At 59.4% G+C, this 20,437-nt stretch overlaps 2 protein-coding genes across 2 annotated transcripts; one reads left to right on the top strand and one right to left on the bottom strand.

The window, feature by feature from the left end:
• Positions 1–1,847: 1,847 nt before the first annotated feature.
• Positions 1,848–5,729, bottom strand: FGF22 (fibroblast growth factor 22). The gene is made up of 3 exons (XM_059870264.1): positions 5,447–5,729; positions 2,643–2,746; positions 1,848–2,401 (listed from the first exon to the last, which is right to left on the bottom strand). The coding sequence occupies exons 1-3, from the start codon at positions 5,727–5,729 to the stop codon at positions 2,207–2,209; spliced, it is 582 nt and encodes a 193-aa protein (XP_059726247.1). The 3' UTR covers positions 1,848–2,206.
• A 569-nt stretch (positions 5,730–6,298) lies between these two features.
• POLRMT (RNA polymerase mitochondrial) lies at positions 6,299–20,098 on the top strand. The gene is made up of 21 exons (XM_059870246.1): positions 6,299–6,386; positions 6,953–7,048; positions 7,343–7,974; positions 8,337–8,467; positions 9,469–9,655; positions 10,069–10,218; positions 10,333–10,500; positions 10,828–10,998; positions 11,408–11,647; positions 11,882–12,661; positions 12,947–13,069; positions 14,709–14,831; positions 15,689–15,868; positions 15,976–16,062; positions 16,322–16,435; positions 17,048–17,097; positions 17,374–17,472; positions 17,799–17,871; positions 18,330–18,412; positions 18,778–18,857; positions 19,428–20,098. The coding sequence occupies exons 1-21, from the start codon at positions 6,329–6,331 to the stop codon at positions 19,475–19,477; spliced, it is 3,675 nt and encodes a 1,224-aa protein (XP_059726229.1). The 5' UTR covers positions 6,299–6,328; the 3' UTR covers positions 19,478–20,098.
• Positions 20,099–20,437: the final 339 nt, after the last annotated feature.

The following is a 20,437-nucleotide window of genomic DNA, read 5'->3' as shown; positions in this document are numbered from 1 at the left end:
GCTGGAATCATCCTCGCCTGGTGTTTTCTATTTTTTACACCTTCTTCCCCCTTACAATCCTGCTCCCCTCACAGCTGGGGCAGGCTGTTCTGCTGGGCCGACACAGGACTGGGTGTGCAGCAGAATGAGGACCAGCAAATCTCATTGTGACCGAGTAATTACCAGGAAAACAACATTTTGGAGAAAAAAAAAATGTATTGCAAAGCTACTTAAAATAGAGCTGATTAAAACAAGGAGAGAGAGAAAAATATCCAGGTATGTTTGTGACTCAGTTTCTGTGACAGAGCTGGAGCTCGGAGAATGACAAGAATGTCACCAGAGAGGGCAGTGACTCCCTGCCATGTCCCTGCTTCCTGGGCCCTGAGGCATGAGAGGAGAAGCTCTCACCATCCTTCAGTGGGAGCCCCTTCCCCTCACAGGGACTTGAGGTGGTCAGGAGGTTTCCTAGAGGGCTGGGGGTCTGTGATGGTACCACATGTTGGGACTGCTCCGTGGCAGAGGCCAGAGCAGACAAGGGAGAACCTGCCCCCATGGGAGCTGCCAGGGAAGTGGGTGGAGGGTTTGGCAGTTTGGGGGGTTCCCTGCCTCTCCCTCGGCTTTTGGGGCTGCTGGGGAAGGTGCTGGCTCCAGCAGAGCTTGGGTGTCTCTTCTAAAGCAGTGTCACCCCAGGACCTGGCCCCCTTCCATGAGCTTCCTGAGAAGAGATGAACCTCCTTTAGGAGGGGGAAGGATGGTTTGGTCTTTCTTGAGCCATTTCAGAACACAAGAAGTTGGTTTGTTGGAGAAAGTGTCACCAGCTGTGCCAGGGCCAGGGGCTGGCAGGGAGCGACTTGCTCGGACTGTTTTTCTTCCTCGGCTTGGCCGGGCAGTGTGGCGGCGCCTTTCATCTCCCAGGAGGGTTTATCTCGGGACTGGTGTGTCGGGGTTAATGGCTCATCCTCTGCCAGGGGTTGAGCCAGAAGTCTGGGCTGCTGAGGTGGGTGGCAGCAAGAAGGTCCCAGCTGAACCTGCACGTGTCCATCGGCTGACCCGACACCGAGGAAAGCCTTTGCTGTTTAGTCACCAAAACAAGAGCCCTGGAAAAACCTTTCCTCTCCTGCTGTGTTTCAGCTGTGCCAGAGGGTTCCTGGCTCCCCCAGGTGCTTGGGGATGATTTCTCATGTGTGAGCAGTGCTCAGATGGGTTTCGAGCGGGCTGAGCAAAGTCCCGGGTGGGTGCATGGCAGGTGCTGCCCACCTGGCAGGGGCTCACCACAGTCACCACATGGTTAATACAGTGGCTGTTCCCTCTCAGACTCATTTGGAGCTGGTTGGGTCAGAAATGGAACGAGTTTGGTGGTTTTTGCCGGGGCCATTGCTCTGTCTGACGTGACAGTGACCGGGATGCTGGGCCTGGCCACAGCAGGCCTGAGGTGGTGCAGGGATGTACCCTGGCCAGGACGCTGAGGAGCAGGTGCTATTCCTGGCCATGCTGCCCTCCAGGTGAGGGGCTGGTCCTCACCACTGTCCACTGTCCCAGCTGTGTTTTTGTTGGGGATGAGGATGCAGAGCTGGGCTGCAGGACTGACTGACACTGGCTGTGGCCTGGGACAGCCCTGAAGCTGTGTCTGCCTCAGGATCTGGGCTGGCTCCTGCACCTCCTGCTCCCTCCTTTGTGCCACTGAACCACAGTGGCTCTTTTCCTGCAGGTTGGGCGGGGGTCGATGAAAAGCTGGATGTGGCAAAGGACCAGCTGGGCTCCCTGCCAGTGGCAGCAGTGACACTGGTGGCTGCAGCCACAACCACACGGGAGCCAATCCCTCCCATCCCAAGCCAAGTTCACCATCAAAGCTCCAAGACCTGCTCCTGTTCCATACCACAAACACAGCTTTAATTGCCACGGAAGCTCGGACACAGACAACCTGCTGGTACATCCCAGCCCTGCAGAGATGCCATTAGCAGATCCTGGCCCCTGCTCCAGTCGTGTTCCCCAACTGCACCACACCATCCCTGTGCCAGGCTGTCCTGGTTTAGGGCAAATTTGGGAACAGTGGGAGAACCACAGCCCCGCACGGCTGAGACTGCCTTCCACATCCCTCCTCTGCCATGCGTTAAAAATAAAGCAATAAATAGCAAAAAATAGATATGTACATAAATAAAATAACATTTTTTGTTTGGTTTTTTTTTTTTTTTCTTCCTACAGGACCGTCTGGAGCTGCCCACGGTGTTCAGCTGACGAGCATGGGGAGGAAGTGTGTGGAGAGGTGCTGCCGGCGGGTCCTGCCCCCTCGCTGTGGCCGGCCCTTGCTATTGAGCGAGAGGAACATGGGGCGGCCGCGGTGCCGCCAGCGCAGCGACGCGTAGGTGTTGTAGCCGTTCTCTTCGATGCGCTCCGTGAACTTGCAGTTGGGGCTGAACTCCTTCTGGCAGGAGAGGGAAGGGGGTGAGGGGTGGCTACGCTCAGCTGGAGCCCCTCGGACCCCAAGAGTGGGGCGGGGCAGGACCCTGGCTCCTCCCTGGTCCCCTGGGGGCAGAGGGGCTTGGTGGGTGCAGTTCCCCTGCTGGGGAGCAGGTCAGGGCACGGGAAACCAGGACCCTGCTCCAAGTCTGCCCTGAGCCTCTGACTCTGGTGCAGTCCCTCCCAGGAGGCAGCGTCCGACCTACCGACCCGTAGAGCCTCCCCCGCTTGTTCATGGCCAGGTAGAAGCCGGTGTGCACCGCCCGGATGGCCACGACGCCGACACGCACCGACCGGATCTCAACGATGCCTGCGGGACAGGGAAGCGCGGCATGAGCCAGGGAGGGACAGGCGACCTCCCTGAGGGTCCCTGCCCCTGCTGGCTCTGCGGCCACAGTGTCCTTCTAGAGAGAGGGACTTGCTGATTCTCATCCAGAGCAGCCAGAGGAACAAGGGCTGCCGCCCAAGCTGGGGGTGGGAGGAGGAACCTCTGATCCAAGGCAGGTTTGATCTTTACTCCTCTCCTCCCTAGGGTCCAGCCACTTCCCAGAAGCGGGAGCGATGCCAAGCACAACCTCGTGTGCGTCCTGCCCTCACTGGCAGCTCTGCCCGTTCGTTCATCCATCCCCAGCCTGCCCGCGATGCCCCGGGGCCCTGACCCGCCTCCCGCAGTGCCCGGCCGGGCACACGCAGGGCACTGAAAGGGCCAAGCGTGCATGGGGGTGGCAGCGACAGCACACATCGTGTTATGGTGGGCAAAGGCACGCAGGCAGAGAGAGCTCTTTGAGGCAGGGATAAGCCAGGACAGTGCCGTCCCTAAATGCCCGATTTCCCGGTGGCACAAGCGAGGACAAGCGGCCCCTTTCGAGTGGAGGAGCACTGCAGAACATGAGGATGAGCCCGGGGGACGGCTGCAGCCGGGCTGTGAAGCCACAGCTGGGCTGGCGTGTGTGTGCCCCGACCGCCGAGCTCCGGCTCGGCCGCTAATGGGAAAGGCATGCGGTCAGACCAGCGGCTCTGGCACGGGGAAACACCCAGAGCATCATCGGGGCCTCTGGATTCCTGCACTGCCTCACGCCGGCCGGCCCGGAGCGCCGCTGCCCGCCAGGCACACGGCACAGTGGGAAGGGGAAGAAGGAATGTCCAGTGAGAGCAATGTGGGCAGGGCAGCAGGAAAGGGCTGGAGCCACAGCAGGATCGGCCACTGGGTACCACTGCAGGAGCTGCCCCGCCTGGACAGGGTGGGAGGACACACAGCGTGGGGGCTGCAGCCCCTGGGCGAGGGCTTTCATCAATCTCCCGGTGTCGCTGGCATTCCCTGGGCATCACCTGCCTGCGGGAGGCTGGGAGCAGGCAGGGTGGATACAGGTGCAGCGTGAGGGCTCCCGAGCGTTCGGGTCCCCCGGGGTTTTCAGCTCAACTGCTTCGGTGCTGCCGCGGGAAGACACTGACAGGGCTGTGGAGGGGAAGGGCTGAGCGAATGCCTGTGAATCCATCCCACTTGATCACTGTCTGAAGCCGCTGCTATTTATAAGGACTTGTGCTTTTCTAAAAATAACCCCCTTCTGTTCCCAGCGCTCTGGCCGGCTCTGCCGCCCTTTGTTTGCAGGTGCCTGGCCAGTACCTGGTCAGAGCCAGCTCCCAGTGCTCCCAGTCTTATTCAGCCCCAGAGGGGTCTCGAGGAGGCTGGGACAGATACAGGGCTTGAGGTGGGGGAGTCCCTGGAAGATCCCCTGTCACCCTAGAGCTGCCAGTGGGGCTGGTCCAGCAGCTTCTGCGAGGGCTGTGGAGCAGAGCCCGCGCCCAGCCCAGGCGCACACAGATAAGCAGAGTGAGCCTCGTGTACAGCCCGGAGCTGCTCTGCCTGCCAGCTCCCATGGCCACACCATCGAGGGAACGTGTTGGGGTGCTTTGTGCTGGCAGTGTGCCTGGTCGGGACTCCCGACAGCCTCCGACACCACAGGAGGGTTCCCTGGACTGGGCTTGGCTGCCGTGTCCTGTGGCTGCTGGGAGATGTCCTGTGCTGGCTGGGAGATAGGGCAGCCCCTGCTGGACCAGGATATGGGCTGGGGGTGCTGCAGCCCTCCTGCCCAAACCCCAACACCCTGTCAGGGCATCTTTTCCAAGGCCCCCACGATCCCCCTCCTTGTCCAGCTGCTCTCCTGCCAGCCTAGTGCCCCCATCCCTGTCCCAGGGACTCAGACCCTGCACCCTGATGGGCAGCTGATACCTGGGCACTTGCAGCCCTGACTCTTGCTGAAGTCAGACAGTGACTGCCACGTCTTTGGGGACTCTGTCCCTCTGCCCACCCAGCTGTCCTGAGTCCCAACCTGCTCTTCAGGCAGCGTCTGCTCCATGGGGGCATCCACGGGGATGTTCTGCTGTCCCACATTGGACAGATGCCCCATTCTGGGACCAGCATCACCGGAAAGCTTCCTACATCCCCCTCCTCCTCCTCAGCCTTTTTCCCCACTAGTGTGTTAATTGGGGAACTATCAGATCCTCCCGGTCCCTGGGGACGGCAGGGCAGGGGGGCATCGTGAACTGGCAGGACAAGATGGGACAAAGGACCCCCGAGAGACCCCCTAGGACACCCCAGCCGCTGGGAAAGCAACGCCGGGTGCCCGGGCAGTGCCCGCCGGTGTCCGCGCCCCTTTCACGGCTCCCACAGCGCAGTGACGGGGACGAGAGCAGCCGGCGCCGGTTGCGCTCCCGGAGAGCCGGGGGGCAGCGGGGACAGCGGAGACTCGCCGCTCTGGTGCTCCCGGAGGACCGGGCACTTTGGCTGAGATTTCCCCAGCGGGAAGAGCCGCGGGCTCTCCGGGCAGGGCATGGGGGGGGTCCCGTCGCCTACCCGAGGCGCCTCCGTCCAGCCTCCGCCCCGGTCCAGCCCCGGCAGCGCCCGCCTCCGCCGTAGCCCCGGCGGGATCGCGCTCTTGCCCGCCGTGGGCGGGGGGCGGCCCCAGATCCCGGCTCTCCCCGTCCCGGTCCCGGTCCCGTCCCCACTCACTGCCCGGCCGCTCCCTCCAGCGCGTTCCCTCCACGCCGCCGCCGCCGTCGATGCGCAGGAAGAAGCGGGTGGCGGAGAAGAGCCGCCGCCAGCGCACGTCGCCCTCCAGGTGCCCGTAGCTGCGGGGGGGCCGCCGGCCGGTCCCGGTGGCACTGCCCGGCCCCGGCCCCGGCCCCGCCAGCACGGCGAGTGCCCCGGCGAGGCAGGCGGCGATGGCGGCGGGGCCCCCGCGCCTCATGGCGGCGGGCGGCGGGCGACAGACGGGCGACGGGCGATGGGCCATGGCTACGGCGGCGACCGGCGACCGGCCCCGACGGCGCGATCGGCCGGGGATGGGCGGCCCGGGGCGGGGCGGTGGCGGCGAATGGGCGGGGCGGGGGCCGGGGCGGTGCCTCCCATTCATAAATCGGCGCCCCGACGGCTGTCCCGGGTCACTGGCCGCGGTCACTTGCCTACCACCGCGGGGACGGCACACTCCGGTATCCGCCGTCAGCCGCGATGGGCGGACAAGGGACGAGCGCCTCGGGCACAGAGCGCCGGGTGAGGCGGAGGGCGCGGGGCCGCTGTGGCCCAGGACCTGCGGGCGGTGGCGTCCATCTGCGGCCCGACCCGAGACACGCTGAGCTCGGGCCGGAGAGGCGCGGGTCAGCCGGGCTCCACCGTGTTCCCCGGGCTCCGCCACCGCCCGGAGCCTCCGCCGCGTCCCGGGTTCCGCGCTCGTCCCGACCCACCCCGTCGGGGCCGCCGCGGCCGCCAGGGGGCGCGGCCGCTGCCGCGCTGCACCATGGGAGCTGTAGTCTGGCGCGGCGGGACTCGCGCTCCCGGGGCGCCCCGCGGCGGGACGGCGCATGCGCGGGGGCGCGCGGCGCGCGTGGCCCGGGGATGTCGCTGCTGAGGCTGCGGGCGGTGCTGAGGGGCCCGGGCGGGCTGAGGGGGCCCGGTGAGCGAGAACGGGAACGGAGGGGATACGGGGGCACCAGGGGGGCATGGAGGGACCGGCGGGGACACGAGGAGATCGTGACACGGCTCGATTGTGCGGACGGAGCTGGGCCGGGACGTCCCACGATCCTGAGCGTTCTCTGGGATACACCTGGAACATGGGAGGGTCTTTTTTGAGTCGTGAGCACCCCGGGGATAGAGTCGGGGCTGTGGAAGTGCTGGGATGTTGTTACTCTCCAAAGGGCTGGTTCGGGGGCTCTGGGTCGTGTCCCAGCTGCGGGATAGCACCCACATGCTCTGGGGGTCTCAGGGTGCTGCCACCCCATTGACAGCGCTGAGGTTCGTGGTGTCCCTGGGGTCGTGTTCCTTCTGAGCCTCTGGTTCCAGGGGGTTAGGTGTGGCCCTGTCCCTCCTGGGCTGCTGCTGAAGCAGCTGAGCTGAGGAACATCGCTCACTCGCTCTGTCCATGCTATGTCTAGCTAGGGCCATGGGGCAGAGTGGGGAACAGGGAGTGCTTGAGGGTGTGGAGCTTGCTCTGACTCCCCACCTTTGCGTTCTTCATGGCAGGGATTCCATGGAGAATCTTCAGGAGCTACTCCTCTGCCAGCACCAAGGAAAAGGCGAACAGAAATGGCCCCTGTGAGAGGACAGAGCTGCTGGAAGGTGAGTGCTGGGAGAGATGCAGTGAGCAGACAGCAGGCAGACCAGCCTGGGCTGTTGCTTTTTCCCTGGCAGTGACACTGCTGGGTTCCTGGGATGCTGGGGTGGGCCCCAGCTTGCAGGTAGATCTCAGAGAGACAGAGGTTGGTATCTCTTTTGGAGCAGGACTGGCCAAGGAGGGATGAAGTTTTTGTGTGAGCCCTTTTTTCTAAGCACAATCCTTATACTTCCAGGGTGAGGACAGGACAGAGCTTTTTGGTGTGCCCTGTCTCCCATCACCTCTCTGTTTCCCACTAGTGCTGAAAGCTCGAGCGAAGCAGCTCCAGGGCAGTAACGTCCCAGAGGTGACGGTCAGCAAAGTGGAACTGGCTGCACTGGACAATGACAAGTACCAGGAGGCTGTGGTCCCTGGCCCCAAGGAGAAGCAGCCCATTCCCAGGGCACAGGGTAATGGCCTGGCCCGGTCCAGCACTTGGGCCAAAACGCTGCAGAAGGAGATGTGCAGCCAGCAGCCAAAGATGAAGCAGGAATTGCCCAGTGCTGCCTCCCAGCTGGCTCTGGAGAGCCAGGCCAAGGTAAAGGTCAAGGCAGAGGCCACACCCAAAACAAAAACCATGAAGAGCCCAAAGATCCCAAAGACAAAAGTAACCACTGCCTGGAACCAGAGCTCTGGCAGCCCCCACAACAAGCCCAGGGTGGTGGAAGTGAAGGGAGCTGCAGAGCTGAAGAGGCCTCAGAAGATGCCAAAGGACAAGAGTAACCAGCAGGTGCTGCAGCAGACCATCCAGTCCAACCTGGAGTGCTTCCTGTTCCTGCAGCAGGCAGAGGAGGCTGAGAGGTACCTCCTGCTGTGCCACAGCTCTCCAGTGAAGAGGAAGGTGCTGGATGTTGGTGCCTTCAACATCGTCATGCGCATCTGGGCCAGGAAGGTACCGAGCCCTGGGTGCTCTGGGTGGGAGAGGGGCTGGCTCGTGAGGAAGAGCCTCCAGCTGGTTGGACCTGTGCTTGTCACTTCAGCAAGTGTCCAAGCAGTGCTTCTGGCCAGGGGGACTGAGCTGCCATGAGGCCACAGATCTGTGTGAGGTGGCTTTGAGAGCAGTGGGGAACAGGTAGGGTAGACCTGATTAAATCTGAACAGTAGAGGGGCGTGGAGCTGTGATTTTGAGGCTGTTGGTATCAGCGTGCACAGCCCCCTTCCCTTCCCAGTGACCCCAGCCCCCTTTCCCTTCCCAGTGACCCCAGCCTCCTTCCCTTCTCAGTGACCCCAGCCTCCTTCCTCTCTCACCTGCAGGGCTCCTTGAACCGCCTGGACCGATTGTTTTCCATCCTGGAGGCTGCTGGCCTCCAGCCCAACCTGGACTCCTACGCCGTGGCCCTGGAGTGCCTGGGCCGGAGCCATTCACCTCCCAAAGCCATCTTGAGGTAACACCTGCCTCAGGTGCAGCAGCTCCACATGCTGTGCTTGGTGAGCTGGGAGATGCAGTGGGTTGGGGTCAGGAAGAGCTGTTCCTTCTGCGTGCCCACCTGGATGCTCTGAGCCACTTTTCAAGGCCAGATTTTGGTGTGGGCGGAGCACCCTCCCTGCCACCCCCTGTTGCTGGGGAATTTGTCTGAGATTGTGCAGGGAGAGGAGATGTGGAAGGTGAGAACAGGCACTGTTCCCCCCAGAGCTGGGATGGGAGAGGCCCTCTCCAGTCAGGGATTCCTTGGTTCCACACCCATCCCAGGCATCTCACTCCTTCTGGCCCCTCTGTTGCTGCCTGGTGGGAATGGCTTGGGTCCTCTCTTTGTTTTTATGGCACTTCTGTGGGGTTTGCCCATTTTGGTGGGCTCAGTCACATAGCTGGTTCCTGCAGGGCTCTCCAGAGGAGCTTGGTCAGGAGATTAAGGTAGATTTTATAGAGCATAATGGACAGGAAAGTGTCAGTGCTAAAGTGAGCAGCTCAAAGAGCCCTGGAAGATCCCACAGGCTGGGCCTAGGGGCAGTGCCTGGGGCTGGAGGCAGAGCCAGCTCCTCTCCAGAGGATAGAGAAAGCTTCTGATGCACTAGTGCTGAACCTCAGGGATGTATCACTGGTCTCTGTCCTTTGGCTGTAGACACATTCTAGATGCCTTCAGGGGAATATCTCCAGTCAGCTGACTCTGAGGGGGCTGGCAGTGACTGTGCTGGACGTGTGGAGCTGTGTCAGTGCAGCACAGGCTGTGGGGCTGCCTGTGGGCAGCTGGGTCCTGCAGTGGCCTCCCTGCCCAGGAAGCTCTGCAGCAGTGCAGGCTGAGGGATGGACACCTGATCCCTGTAACCTGAGGCTGGTGGTGACCTTGTGGGACGGGCTGTGCTGAGGCAGCTCCTGCCCCAGCAGCTTCTGTACAACATGCTCAGGCTCTTGGGGAAGATCGAGCCTGTCCTGTCTGCCCCTCCTCAGATACCTGCAGCAGCTGAACAGCAGTGGCTTCCATGTGGATGAGCTCTTCCAAAAGTGCCTGTTTGAGGAAGATGAGAAGGAGATGGTGCTGTGGGCCATCAGGACTGTGCAGCCCAACTACCAGCTGCCTCCTCCACCCAGCCCCAAGATCTGCAAGTCTTCTCTGCTCCAGGACTTCTATTCCAGAGTAAGCCACAGTGCTCAGGGAGGTATTGAAGCTGGCCAGGTGGTGTTCACAGGTGTTCTTAGGTACAGCCCAGGGGAGGGCTAGAAAGAAAGAGCTTTTTAACCTGATCTCTGCCCAAAAGCCCACACAAATCATCAAATGAATGACGTTACTGACAGCCTTACAGGGGAACAGCAAAGCAGAGGGCTTGCAGGGGGCTGGAGATGGCCTCCATGCGTGGGAGGGGGTGCTTGGCCATAACACAGGAGCGGAGCAGCCTCTGGGATTTGTCTGCCAGAGAAGTCTGAGACCCAGAAGTCCCAACAAGGTGCTTTCAACCCAGAATTGTACCACAAGCTTCTTGCAGGGAAGCTGAGACAATGAGCATGGCTTCTCCTCCCAGTTTTGCACTGACTGCCTCTCTCCCATTGCAGGAGACGATGGGGTCGTACCCCAAGCTGGATTTCTCCATGAAGGAGTTGCAGGAGCGCTTCCAGCAGCAGCTGGAGATGGAGCTGAAGAACACCGTGACCATCGAGTCAGTGGAGGCAGCCAAGCCCCTGACCCGACAGGCTATCAAAGCGGTAAAGCTCGGCTCTGGGGCAGCCCTGAGGACCTGTGGGTGAGAGCTGAGGGTCCATGAGCTAAAGAGGGGGCAGCTCATGCTGACCAGCTCTCTTCCTTCCTTTTCCATGCAGCGTGAGCTGCTGGGCACCCTCCGCTCCCAGTGGCACGATGCCATCCTGCAGGCCCTGCAGAACTCCAAGCGCAGCATGACCAGGCCCAAGAGGCTGTCCAAGTACAGCGTCCTCTACCCCTACCTGTGTCTGCTGCCAGATGAGGAGTATGTGGACATCATGCTGCAGGTAGGAGCCTGCCCTACCCTCCCAGGAGTGGGGCTGGACTATCAGCCATGGGCTGTCACAGAGCATAATGTCACACTTGAGCCAAATTGGGATTTCCTGAGAGGTTTACCAGGTTATTAGCTGCAGGCTGTCTGCTCCCGCTGCAGAACAGCCAGAGAAATCCATGCTCTGTCCTGGTTGTTTTTCCTTCCTCACCATCTGTTCAGTATCATGGAAATCAGCATCTTTCTGTGCTCCCTGCACAGCAGCTTTAACTCCTGCTCTGTCTCTCTGCTGTGTCTCTCTGTTCGTCCTTTCTAAGACCCTTTTTGCCTTCCTCTTTCCCAGGTCCTCAATGATCTGTCTCCACAAGGTGAGTCCCTGGCAGTCCTGGCCAGGGAGCTGGGCTCCAAAGTCTACGACAGGTACATCATCCAGAGGAAGCTGCGCAGTGGCCAGCTGGAGAAGGTGCAGCAGATCTATGAGAGCTACATCCAGCTGCTGGCAAAGGACAGCCAGGTAGGAGCCCTTGGAGCCAGGAGTCCCATACAGGAAAGCTCTGGGCTTTGCAGGGCAGGAGAGGACAAGAGGGGAGAAAGGGGACAAGGCCACTGCCCTGGGCACATCAAGGACCAGGTGAGCAGGTTGTTCTCGGAGCTGGGTGGTCATAGGGGCAGGCAGGTCTGCAATCTGGGCAGGAGGGGCAGGAAGATGTGGGAACAGGGTGTCAGCACTGGGGTGTGGTGCAGTGCCACTGTTCCCATTCTCACTGTTGAGCTCAGCCCAGCCTCCTCAGCCCTCCTTCCCCAAGCACCCCTTTCAGGAAGGACCTTTGGGGACACAAAGTTAGGAGAGTCCTTCTCAGAGCCATATCTCAGGTAGACTGATGCCCTCCAGCTGACTCCATTTTCTCTCTCCAACCTCCCAGCCTAAACAGTACTTGCCACGGGAATACTGGGAGAAGCTGGTGGCAGAAGCAGGCTTTGGGCCTTCCCTGAACTTGAAGACCTGCAGCTGGCCATGTGTGCTCCTCATGCGCCTGGGCATGCACATGCTGGAGCTCCTGGTGAAGGCTGTTAAGGTGCCCAGGAACATCCTCAATCGTCGCCTGGAGTCCAAGCCTATCCCTGTCCTCTACCACGTCTACTCCTTCTACAGTAACTGGCAGGTGAGGCTCATCCTGGGGGCTCTAGAGCTGTGCAGGATACCCCTTCCTCAAAATCAGACCCTTGCAAGGCCCTTTTTTGTCCTTGCTGGCATTCCTGCTCGAGGATGCTTTGAGGAGCCCTTGATTCTGTGTGGGTGCTCTCCCTAGTTGGCATGATCCTTGTGGAATGGCTGACTGACCACAGGCTCTTCCACACTCCAGCCCTAATCCTCTGCTGCTGATCCTCCTCTCCAGGTCGGGCTGATAAGGCCCCATCCCATCTTCTCCCAGCTTGTGTCAAACGCTGCAGAGACCACACTGACCTTCAACTCTGCTGCCATGCCCATGTTGTGCCCCCCTGTGCCCTGGACCTCCCCCACTTTTGGTGCCTTTGTCCTCAACGATACCAAGCTGATGCGTTTCATGGATGACACCACCCACCACCAGCTGCTCCTGGAGCAGTGTCCCCTCGTGAACCTCCACCCCGTGCTGGATGCCCTGAACCAGCTGGGCAACTGCGCCTGGAAGATCAACCAGCCAGTGCTGGATATTATCATCTCCATCTTCAATGACAAAGGGGATGAGAAGCTGGACATCCCACCACCCCTCTCTGAGGCTCCCAAGCCTCCCACTCCTCCTGGCAATTCCTCCACCTGGAGCAAGTCCTTCAAGCACGAGATGTTCCTGTGCAAGAAGAAGACTGCAGAGATGCACAGCCTGCGCATGGACGCGCTCTACAAGCTCTCCATCGCCAACTACGTCAGGGACAAGGTGTTCTGGTTCCCTCACAACATGGACTTCCGTGGCAGGACTTACCCATGCCCACCCTATTTCAACCACCTGGGGAACGATGTCACCCGGGCCATCCTGCTGTTTGCAGAGGGGAGGCCACTGGGGCCCAAGGGACTTGACTGGCTGAAGATCCACCTCATCAACCTGACAGGGCTGAAGAAGAAGAATGCCTTGCAGGAGCGGCTGGAGTATGCCAATGAAATCATGGAGGACATCCTGGACTCGGCTGACCACCCGCTCACGGTACGTGGGAGCTTCTGGGAAGTGAAATAAAATGGAAATCAGAATGGATTTTGTAACAAAAACATTATGAAAGATAGACTTTTGAGAGGTAAAAAGGGAGAAGGCAATGCCTTCCTAAATCACCTATTCCTGTCTGAAAACATGATGTAAAACTAGGGAAGTGGAGGCATGGTGGGAGGAGGTGCTGTGCCCAGTGTATCCCAGGTGCTCAGGGGACCCTGCCTTTGATTTGAGGGGCACAGGAGCAGTGCCTGCTCTCACCAGCCTGGGCTTTCTCATTTGCAGGGCAGGAAGTGGTGGATGGACACCGATGAGCCCTGGCAAGCCTTGGCATGCTGTATGGAAATCGCCAAAGCCTCGAGGTCCCCAGATCCAGCAGCCTACATCTCTCACTTCCCAGTTCACCAGGTAGGAGCCTGGCAGATCCTCACAGCCTGTGTGAAGCTCAGCAGGGCAGGGAAGGAGCATCCAGGTCTCCAGCTCTGCAATCCCTGCTCCACTTGGCTGGGTTTTCTTAGGAATGGAAATGCAGTGTTGGGCATTTTGTCATAGAAACTCTGGTGATTTGCTGCTGCCTGCAGCCATCCATGAGCTGGTACATCTGAGGGCTGCCTCACTTCCCTTGGCTCAAGCAAAGCCCAGCTGGGAGCTTGCTGGCAGCTGCTGCAGGGTGAGAGCCAGGCCAGTGTCACCTTCTGCAGCCACAGGATCAGGACTGGAAGCTGGGCAACACCTGGCTGGCTGGAGTGCTCAGAGCTGTGCTTTGGAGGCCTTTGCTTCATTCCTGCTCTGAGGCTGAAGCCAAGCAAGAGCCAATATGGAAGGTCTGGAACTCTGAGGAAGAGCATGGGGACACAGGTGGTTGTCCCCCACACTGAGTGGCCTGTCACCATGTGCCCTGTCCCTGCTCAGGTGCTGCTCTGCTCCCTGAAGGCACCTGTCCTCCCTGGCTGCATGGGGATGAGGCTGATAATGGCCATGGGTAAGGGGTGGCTGCTGCTTTCTCTTAGGAGGAGATCAAGTGGCCATGACTGAGTGGGGAGGGCAGCAGTTTTTCTGCCAGTAGTGATAGCCTGGAATATAGATGAGACAGTCAGGTCTGATATTTTGATGACAACAAAAGGTCAAGAGAGCAGCTGGGGGTGTGTGAAGGGTGCAGCTAATGAAATATCAGCAAGGACTTCTTCTGGACCAGAGTCTCGTTCAGCCTGAGTCATCAGTGCTCAGTTAACAGAGCTATCAGATTCTGGCCCTGCCTTTCTGCACTGCAGGGAGTGGGGAGAGAAAGGGGGCCCTGCTTGAGGAACCTGACAGTTCCTGGGGTATCTGTGGCTCCCTGTGATGAGGGAGAGCCTGAGCACAGGGGGCCAGGAACAGCAGCACATCTGTGAGAAACATTGCTGCCAATGCAGTCTAGGGAGAACCAAGATCTTCCTGCACCATCATTCAGGTCCTGTCTGTCTCACCCAAGCTGCTCTTGGCTCCAGGAGAGCTGCAAGGGTAGCTGCTGTGGCAGACACCGTGCCTCTGGTGCAGCTTTGGGAAATCTGGGTGGGAGCTGGTTTCTGTCAGAGGGATGTTTTCATGTGCTGGCAGTGCAGCTGGCTGGAGCTGCAGAGCCAGCTGGGGCTTCCTGAGGGATGTCTGGCTTGGCCTGCCTTTTCCTGCCTCTGATCCCCACTGCTGAGGTTGTTTTGACTGCTGGTTCTTGGAGCTGCTTTTAGCATCCCAGATATATTCGATGTTTTCCCAATTTTCTGGTTTCCAGTGTTTCCACAGAGCTCTGATGTCTTTGGAAACCTACAGAGTTGGTGATGTGAGATTTCTGATTTTAAACCTCACAGGTCACAGTAGTTAGGGATGGATTCAGGCAGGAAACGTGGCCAGAAGGCAGATGGTCACTGCTGAGAGATGGTCACTACTCTGAAGAGTGGGGAGGGGAAATAGTGACCACCTGAGCCCAGGGTACCTGTGCATGGGGAGGGGGCAGATGAGCAGAGCTCTGTCCATGCACTAACTCCTTGTTTCCCTGGTGCTCTCCCTGCAGGATGGCTCCTGCAATGGGCTGCAGCACTATGCAGCGCTTGGCCGGGATCTCAGCGGCGCGGCCTCCGTCAACCTGGTGCCCTGTGGGCTCCCTCAGGATGTCTACAGTGCAGTGGCCCAGCAGGTGAGGCACTGTGGGGACACACGGGGTCCTTTTGGACCTGCCTCCTCCTCTTGGTGTGCACAGGGCGTCACCTCCCAAGGAGAAAGGTGGGGATGAGTGTGCAGAGGGCTGGGGAGGCATGAGCTGGGCAGAGACAGGGACTGTCTGTCCCCAGGTGGGATCTGACTGGAGATCTGTCCTCATGGAGGAATCCCCTCTGAGTTCTGCTGTCCTCACTTGTCCTGAATGAAGCCCAGGAGAACTAGGTTGGAGAGGTGGAAGAGAGCAAGGGATGTTCCTCATCCCTTGGTCACAGCTGGGTTATAAGATTTTTCTTCCTTGAGCTGAGTTGGAGAGAGTGGGTAGAGATTCAGCCTTGGTCCTGCTACAAAGTCTTTGGTTTCTTTAGCAAAATGTGATGTGAAATTTGCCACTGGGAGAGTGCTGAGGGGCTCATTCAGCTGGCATTGGACCCTGCATCTCCTGTCTGGGTCTCAGCAGGTTTTCTCCAGGCAGCACCACACCAGCGAGGGGAAGAGTTCACAAGGGTGCAGGACTTGCTCAGTTATCACTGAGGGGCAGAGGCAGGAGAACCCAAGTTCTGAGCCACAGTTGAGCTGTGTCCTTGTCCCAGCTGGCACCACCCAGTTGCCAAGGGACAGTGCTGAGACAGCAGGGAAGGCTCTGCAGGCACAGTTACCCATGCTGGATCCCTTCAGCAGGTGCCTTCTGTTATCCAGGGAGGTGAAAATGGGCTGCAGGGATCCTGATGGGAGCTTGAGCCAGGCACTGCCCAGCTGGGAGGGTGCCACCAGCCACAGAGGGGGCTCCAGCCAGTGTAGCTCATGGCAGCCCTGACTCAGAGGCACTCTGCTCAGGTGGAGGAGTTTCGGAAGAAGGATGCAGAGCGGGGTTTGAAGATTGCCCAGGTGCTGCAGGGCTTCATCAGCCGCAAGGTGGTGAAGCAGACGGTGATGACAGTCGTGTACGGGGTCACTCGCTACGGCGGCCGCCTGCAGATCGAGAAACGCCTCAAGGAGATCGATGAGTTCCCCGAGGTAGCATTCCTCTGTGTCCCCCCCTCCCCTGGGTCCTGTCACTTTCCTCTCTGTCTTTGGCTGTCCCTTTGTATGACCCATGGCTCTCTGCCTCTGCTCTGTGCCAGGAGTATTTGTGGGAAGCATCTCATTATCTGGTGAAGCAGGTGTTCAACAGCATCAAGGAGATGTTCTCAGCAACTCGAGATATCCAGGTAAGGAGCCTGTTGCCCTTTGCCTCCACTTTTTCTCCTTCCCTGGTCCATTTATACATAGACAAGGGGATGCTCCATGAGGAGAGATGGTTCTCCTGGCCCAGAGAGGATCTTCCTGCCCCAGAGGTGTGGGATTGTACCAAGCCCCCCAGTAAGCACTGAGGAGTTCTGTGGCAGGAGTGAGGGTGGCCTGTGCTGGGAGGGGACGGGGTCTCCCAGCTCCACACTAACTCCAGCTGCTTCCTCCCCTCTTCTGAAGAACTGGCTGACAGAGAGTGCCAAGCTCATCGCCCAGTCGGGCCGGACGGTGGAGTGGGTCACACCTCTGGGGCTGCCCATCATCCAGCCCTACTATCGCTCCAGGTCCACTGTGGTGAGTGTCCAGTGGCAGGTCTCATGGCCCCCACCCTCCCTGTGCCATGGTGGGAGCAGGGAGAAGACAGCCTGGGCTCCAGTGGCAGGTCTCATGGCCCCCACCCTCCCTGTGCCATGGTGGGAGCAGGGAAAAGACAGCCCAGGCTAGGGCCTGGCAGGTTGGCATCACTGGTGGGTGAGCCTGCAGAGCAGGTAGGATCCCTGAGTGCAGGCACATCCTCCAGCCTCATGGCTCCCTGCAGAGCCTGGAGTGTGTGGGTGAGCTGGTGAGGAAGCTCTGTGGCTCTATCCCACTCAGGCAGCTGGGGCACGGGCCGTTCCCCGCTCTGAGAGCCTCCTCAGGGCTCGTGTGACTCAGTCTCAGTGCTGTCACCTCCCACGTGCTGCTGTGCTGACTCACAGCCCCCCAGCCCGGCTCCAGCAGCCCTTCCCGGGCCGATTCACCCTGAGAGGGTGAAGGGGTTCAGATGCCTGCCAGCCCCTTCAGGAGAGGAGCTGGGCAAAGTGTCACTGGGCAGTGGGAGCTCCTGTGATGCTGGGACACTCTGGAAAGGCACAGACCCCTCTCCAGGCAGTGCAGGGTGACAGCTGGTGCCCTCTCTCCCGACAGCTGAATTGTGGCATGCAGCGCTTGAGTGTGAAAACCTCCAACAGCAGCCAGTAAGTACAAAAGCATGGTCTGCACTGCACCCCTCCTGACCCCAGCCTGTGCTCTGGGGACAAGGCCTTCCTATCAGGGAAGCTGTCAGGGAGTACCAGAGCTCTTGTTATTGCTTCAGAGCTGCAGAAGGTGGAGGTTGACAGAGCAGCAGGGCCTTGGGGCCCTTCAGGACAGCTCCCTCACCCCCAGGCTGGGGTGTCATTGTCTCTGTGCCAGTGCTGTCATCTCTGGCCCTGAAATGCCCCAGCTCCTCTGTGCCCTGCTTTGTCCTGCAGGAAACCTGACACTGTGAAGCAGAAGAATGCCTTTCCCCCCAACTTCATCCACTCTCTGGACTCCACACACATGATGCTCACAGCACTGCACTGCCTCAGGTAGGGAGTGGGCAGCTGGGCTCTCACCTGGCTCAGAACTCTCCTGGGAGAGAATTTTTGGGGCAAAGCATCACATGGGACTGAGGAGTCCCTGGTGGGTGGGCATTTGGGGCTCCTGGCAGAGAAGGAAAGGAGGCAGCAGGACAAGGACATTCTGGGATTGGGAAACTCCCTCTGAAAAGCTGCTGTGCAGGGAGTCCCCTTCTTGTGTGGGGGACTGTGAACCTCTGCTCCTGCTCCTGTCCCAGCCAGAGGTTCTACATGGGGTGGGTCCATCACACAGAGGGGTCTCAGCACTGCTTCATGGCACCTCTGCCTCCTCCCAGGGAGGGCCTGACCTTCGTCTCAGTCCACGATTGCTACTGGACTCACGCGCTCACCGTGGATGTCATGAACCAGGTAAAAGTGTCCTCCTGGCTCCCTTGTGAGCAAGATCTTGCTGATCTGTGCCCTGGGCCCATGCCAGGCCTCGCCTCCCCTGGGCTTTGCTCCATAGGCTGATTGATTCACCCGGGTGAGGTGAACCTGGGATGTTTGCTGGCGGTTGCAGCTGATTTCCTGGTGCCCCTTCTCCTCCCACTCTGCAGGGAGTGCGTGGGGAGAATCTGTGGAAACAGGCACTAAACACAGCCCTGGCAGCCAGTGCCCCTGCGCTGCCTTGGGTCCTTCCCAAGGGCTTTTGTGCTAATGAGGGTCGACCTGTGCTTCACACCTCCCCAGGCTGATTCCCTTCACCCTTGTCTGGCAGCCCCCGCTTCCCACTCCTGTTGCTTTCCCTGCCCCTCACCTCTGACCTGTCAGTGGAAGGAGAGAAAACAGCTGCTAAAGCTGCTCTCACTGTTTTCTCCCTGGGTCAGGTCTGTCGGCAGCAGTTCGTGGCTCTGCACAGCGAGAAGATTCTGCAGGATCTGTCTGAGTTCATGCTGGAGAAATACTGCAGGTATTCCTGACCTGTTGGTTTTTCCCCCTCCCACCTCACAGAGGTCATGTCCAGGTGCTCACAGGTTCTGTCACCTGCCTGGGGGTTGCTCTGTGGGGAAGCTGTCTTTCCTTCTTGCCTGACACCCAAATCACCTTCAACAGCTGTGTAAAAACCAAGGGCTCTGCACCCTCTTGCTGCAGAACCAGGGGAGGGTTTGGCAGCCTTAGGGCCTGCCCTGGGCTGCTGGGGCTGGGCTCCTGCTCTCACTCTGGGGTGCCTGGTCTGTTTTGGAAGAGCTGAACCCTGTTGTCAGAGGCTGCATTAGGGAGCAGAGGAGGGTGTGCCTGGTTCCAGATAACCCTTGTTTATTTGCTTCCTTCTAGTTCATCCAGCTCCAGCACAGAGCCCATAGCCCATTGGCAGAAGAGACTGATGGAGCAGCTGTCAAATGTCCCCAGGACAGGTAGGAGCATGGGACAGGAACATGCAGAGCTCAGGAGCATTTTGGAGACAAGGAGAATGAGATGGAGTGGCCCCCAAAACCCCCAAAAGGCAAAAAGCCAGAGCTGTCTCCTTGGATCAGGTTTCCTCTCCTGTGCTGGAGTGCAGAGCCATGGGGCAGAGCAGTCCAGCATGTCCACATTCCCCTGTAGCATTCCTGTGAGTGCTCTCTGCCATCCTCACTGAGTCCCTGGGATTTCCTCCAGGCTGACCCAGCTCTGCCCATCCTGCTCTTGTTTTGCTCCCATCTGTTTCCAACCATGAGCATTTGCTCAGAGATGGGAGCAAGGGCCTTGCCATGGTAATTGCCAGGATCTAGATGATATACATGCAATGGGATTAAGGCAATTAGTTTAACTCCTTCTAATCCCTCAGCCCTGTGTCTGCCAGGCCATCTGGCTCTGCCTGACCTCTGTGGAGTGGCTCCATGGGCAGCACAGTCCAGGGGCAGGGATCCTTCGTGCACTGGAGGCACTTCCCTCCCCCCATCCATCCCCACCTCACTCTCTGACCTCTCTTTTGCTTCCCTCAGGTGAATTCAACCTGAAGCAAGTGATGGATTCTACGTATTTCTTCAGCTGAGCCTGGCAGTCCACAGGGCCCTGGGATACCTCTGGACCTCCAGCCATGGTGGGCACTGGCCTGCAATGCTCTTCTGTCCCATATCTCATGGGGAAGGAGGTGCAGCCTCCAGCCCAGCAAGGGGCAAACAGAGACTGCTGGAGCAGCTGGTGGGGGACAGGGGCTCTGTACCGTTTGCTGTCACTGCTGTTCCAGCACAGGGAGAGGGCACCAAGCCCTGCAGAGGGCTGCAGCTCTGGGCTGGGGCCAGAGGAGTGGCAGGAGCCAGGGTGGCTCCCCTCAGCCCTCACTCCAGTGCTGTGAGCACTGCCTGTTGCCTGTCCTGGGGTGCTGTCCCTCTCCTTCCCTCTCTTGCCAGCAGGGCTCAAACTTGGCAGGGTAGGCAGCTGACCTGGCCACAGCAGGAGCCCCAGCCCTGCTCTTGGCCACAGGGCAGGTGCTGCTCTGTGCTCTGCTCCAGCTCTGGGCACTGTCCTCACTCTCCATAGTGCAGCCTCTGCTCTTCACTCTCTTTTGCGATGATGAGTTTTGCTGCTGCTGACTGGGGCTCAGGCAGGGAAAACCACTAACTCGGGGGTCAACATGTATAATATTGTAAATAAAATGTTTTTTGAAATACAAGATGGGACCTGTGTCCTCTTGAAATCTTTGCCAGGGGCACGGGGAGGTGGGATTGCTGCCTCCCAGTCTGGCCCTGTTCTGCTGACTGGTTGGGCACAGGGTGTCACATTCTGAAAATGCTTTTGTAGCAGAAACATGGAATTGTGCCAGTGCAGCTACAGCGGGAACTGGACTCTTACAGGGACCAACTGCAGTTTTTCCAGCCAGGACCCTCCCTTTCTCACTGGACTGTGGCTTCCCAGACCTCCTCTCCACCAGGCTGGTGCTGGAGATGGTTGCACCTTGCAGCTGGAGCTGTGTTTGGCCCAGTTCTCAGCTGTGCCCCATAACCACAGGCTC

The sequence above is a fragment of the Haemorhous mexicanus genome, chromosome 29, assembly GCF_027477595.1.
Source record: "Haemorhous mexicanus isolate bHaeMex1 chromosome 29, bHaeMex1.pri, whole genome shotgun sequence".
Lineage (NCBI taxonomy): Eukaryota > Metazoa > Chordata > Aves > Passeriformes > Fringillidae > Haemorhous > Haemorhous mexicanus.
Note: the sequence above shows the minus strand (reverse complement) of the source record. Positions and strands in the feature narration are given on the sequence as shown.

What these genes read in the sequence shown, in the direction of transcription:
- FGF22 (XM_059870264.1), bottom strand. Translation starts at nt 5,729, where the DNA reads ATGGCCCATCGCCCGTCGCCCGTCTGTCGCCCGCCGCCCGCCGCCATG. An exon ending in CTGGAGGGAGCGGCCGGGCA is followed by an intron (nt 2,747 to 5,446) that starts GTGAGTGGGGAC and finishes CCTGTCCCGCAG; the next exon opens with GCATCGTTGAGATCCGGTCG. An exon ending in GGGGGAGGCTCTACGGGTCG is followed by an intron (nt 2,402 to 2,642) that starts GTAGGTCGGACG and finishes CTCTCCTGCCAG; the next exon opens with AAGGAGTTCAGCCCCAACTG.
- POLRMT (XM_059870246.1), top strand. Translation starts at nt 6,329, where the DNA reads ATGTCGCTGCTGAGGCTGCGGGCGGTGCTGAGGGGCCCGGGCGGGCTG. An exon ending in ATCGCTCCAGGTCCACTGTG is followed by an intron (nt 16,436 to 17,047) that starts GTGAGTGTCCAG and finishes CTCTCCCGACAG; the next exon opens with CTGAATTGTGGCATGCAGCG. An exon ending in GTCAAATGTCCCCAGGACAG is followed by an intron (nt 18,858 to 19,427) that starts GTAGGAGCATGG and finishes TGCTTCCCTCAG; the next exon opens with GTGAATTCAACCTGAAGCAA.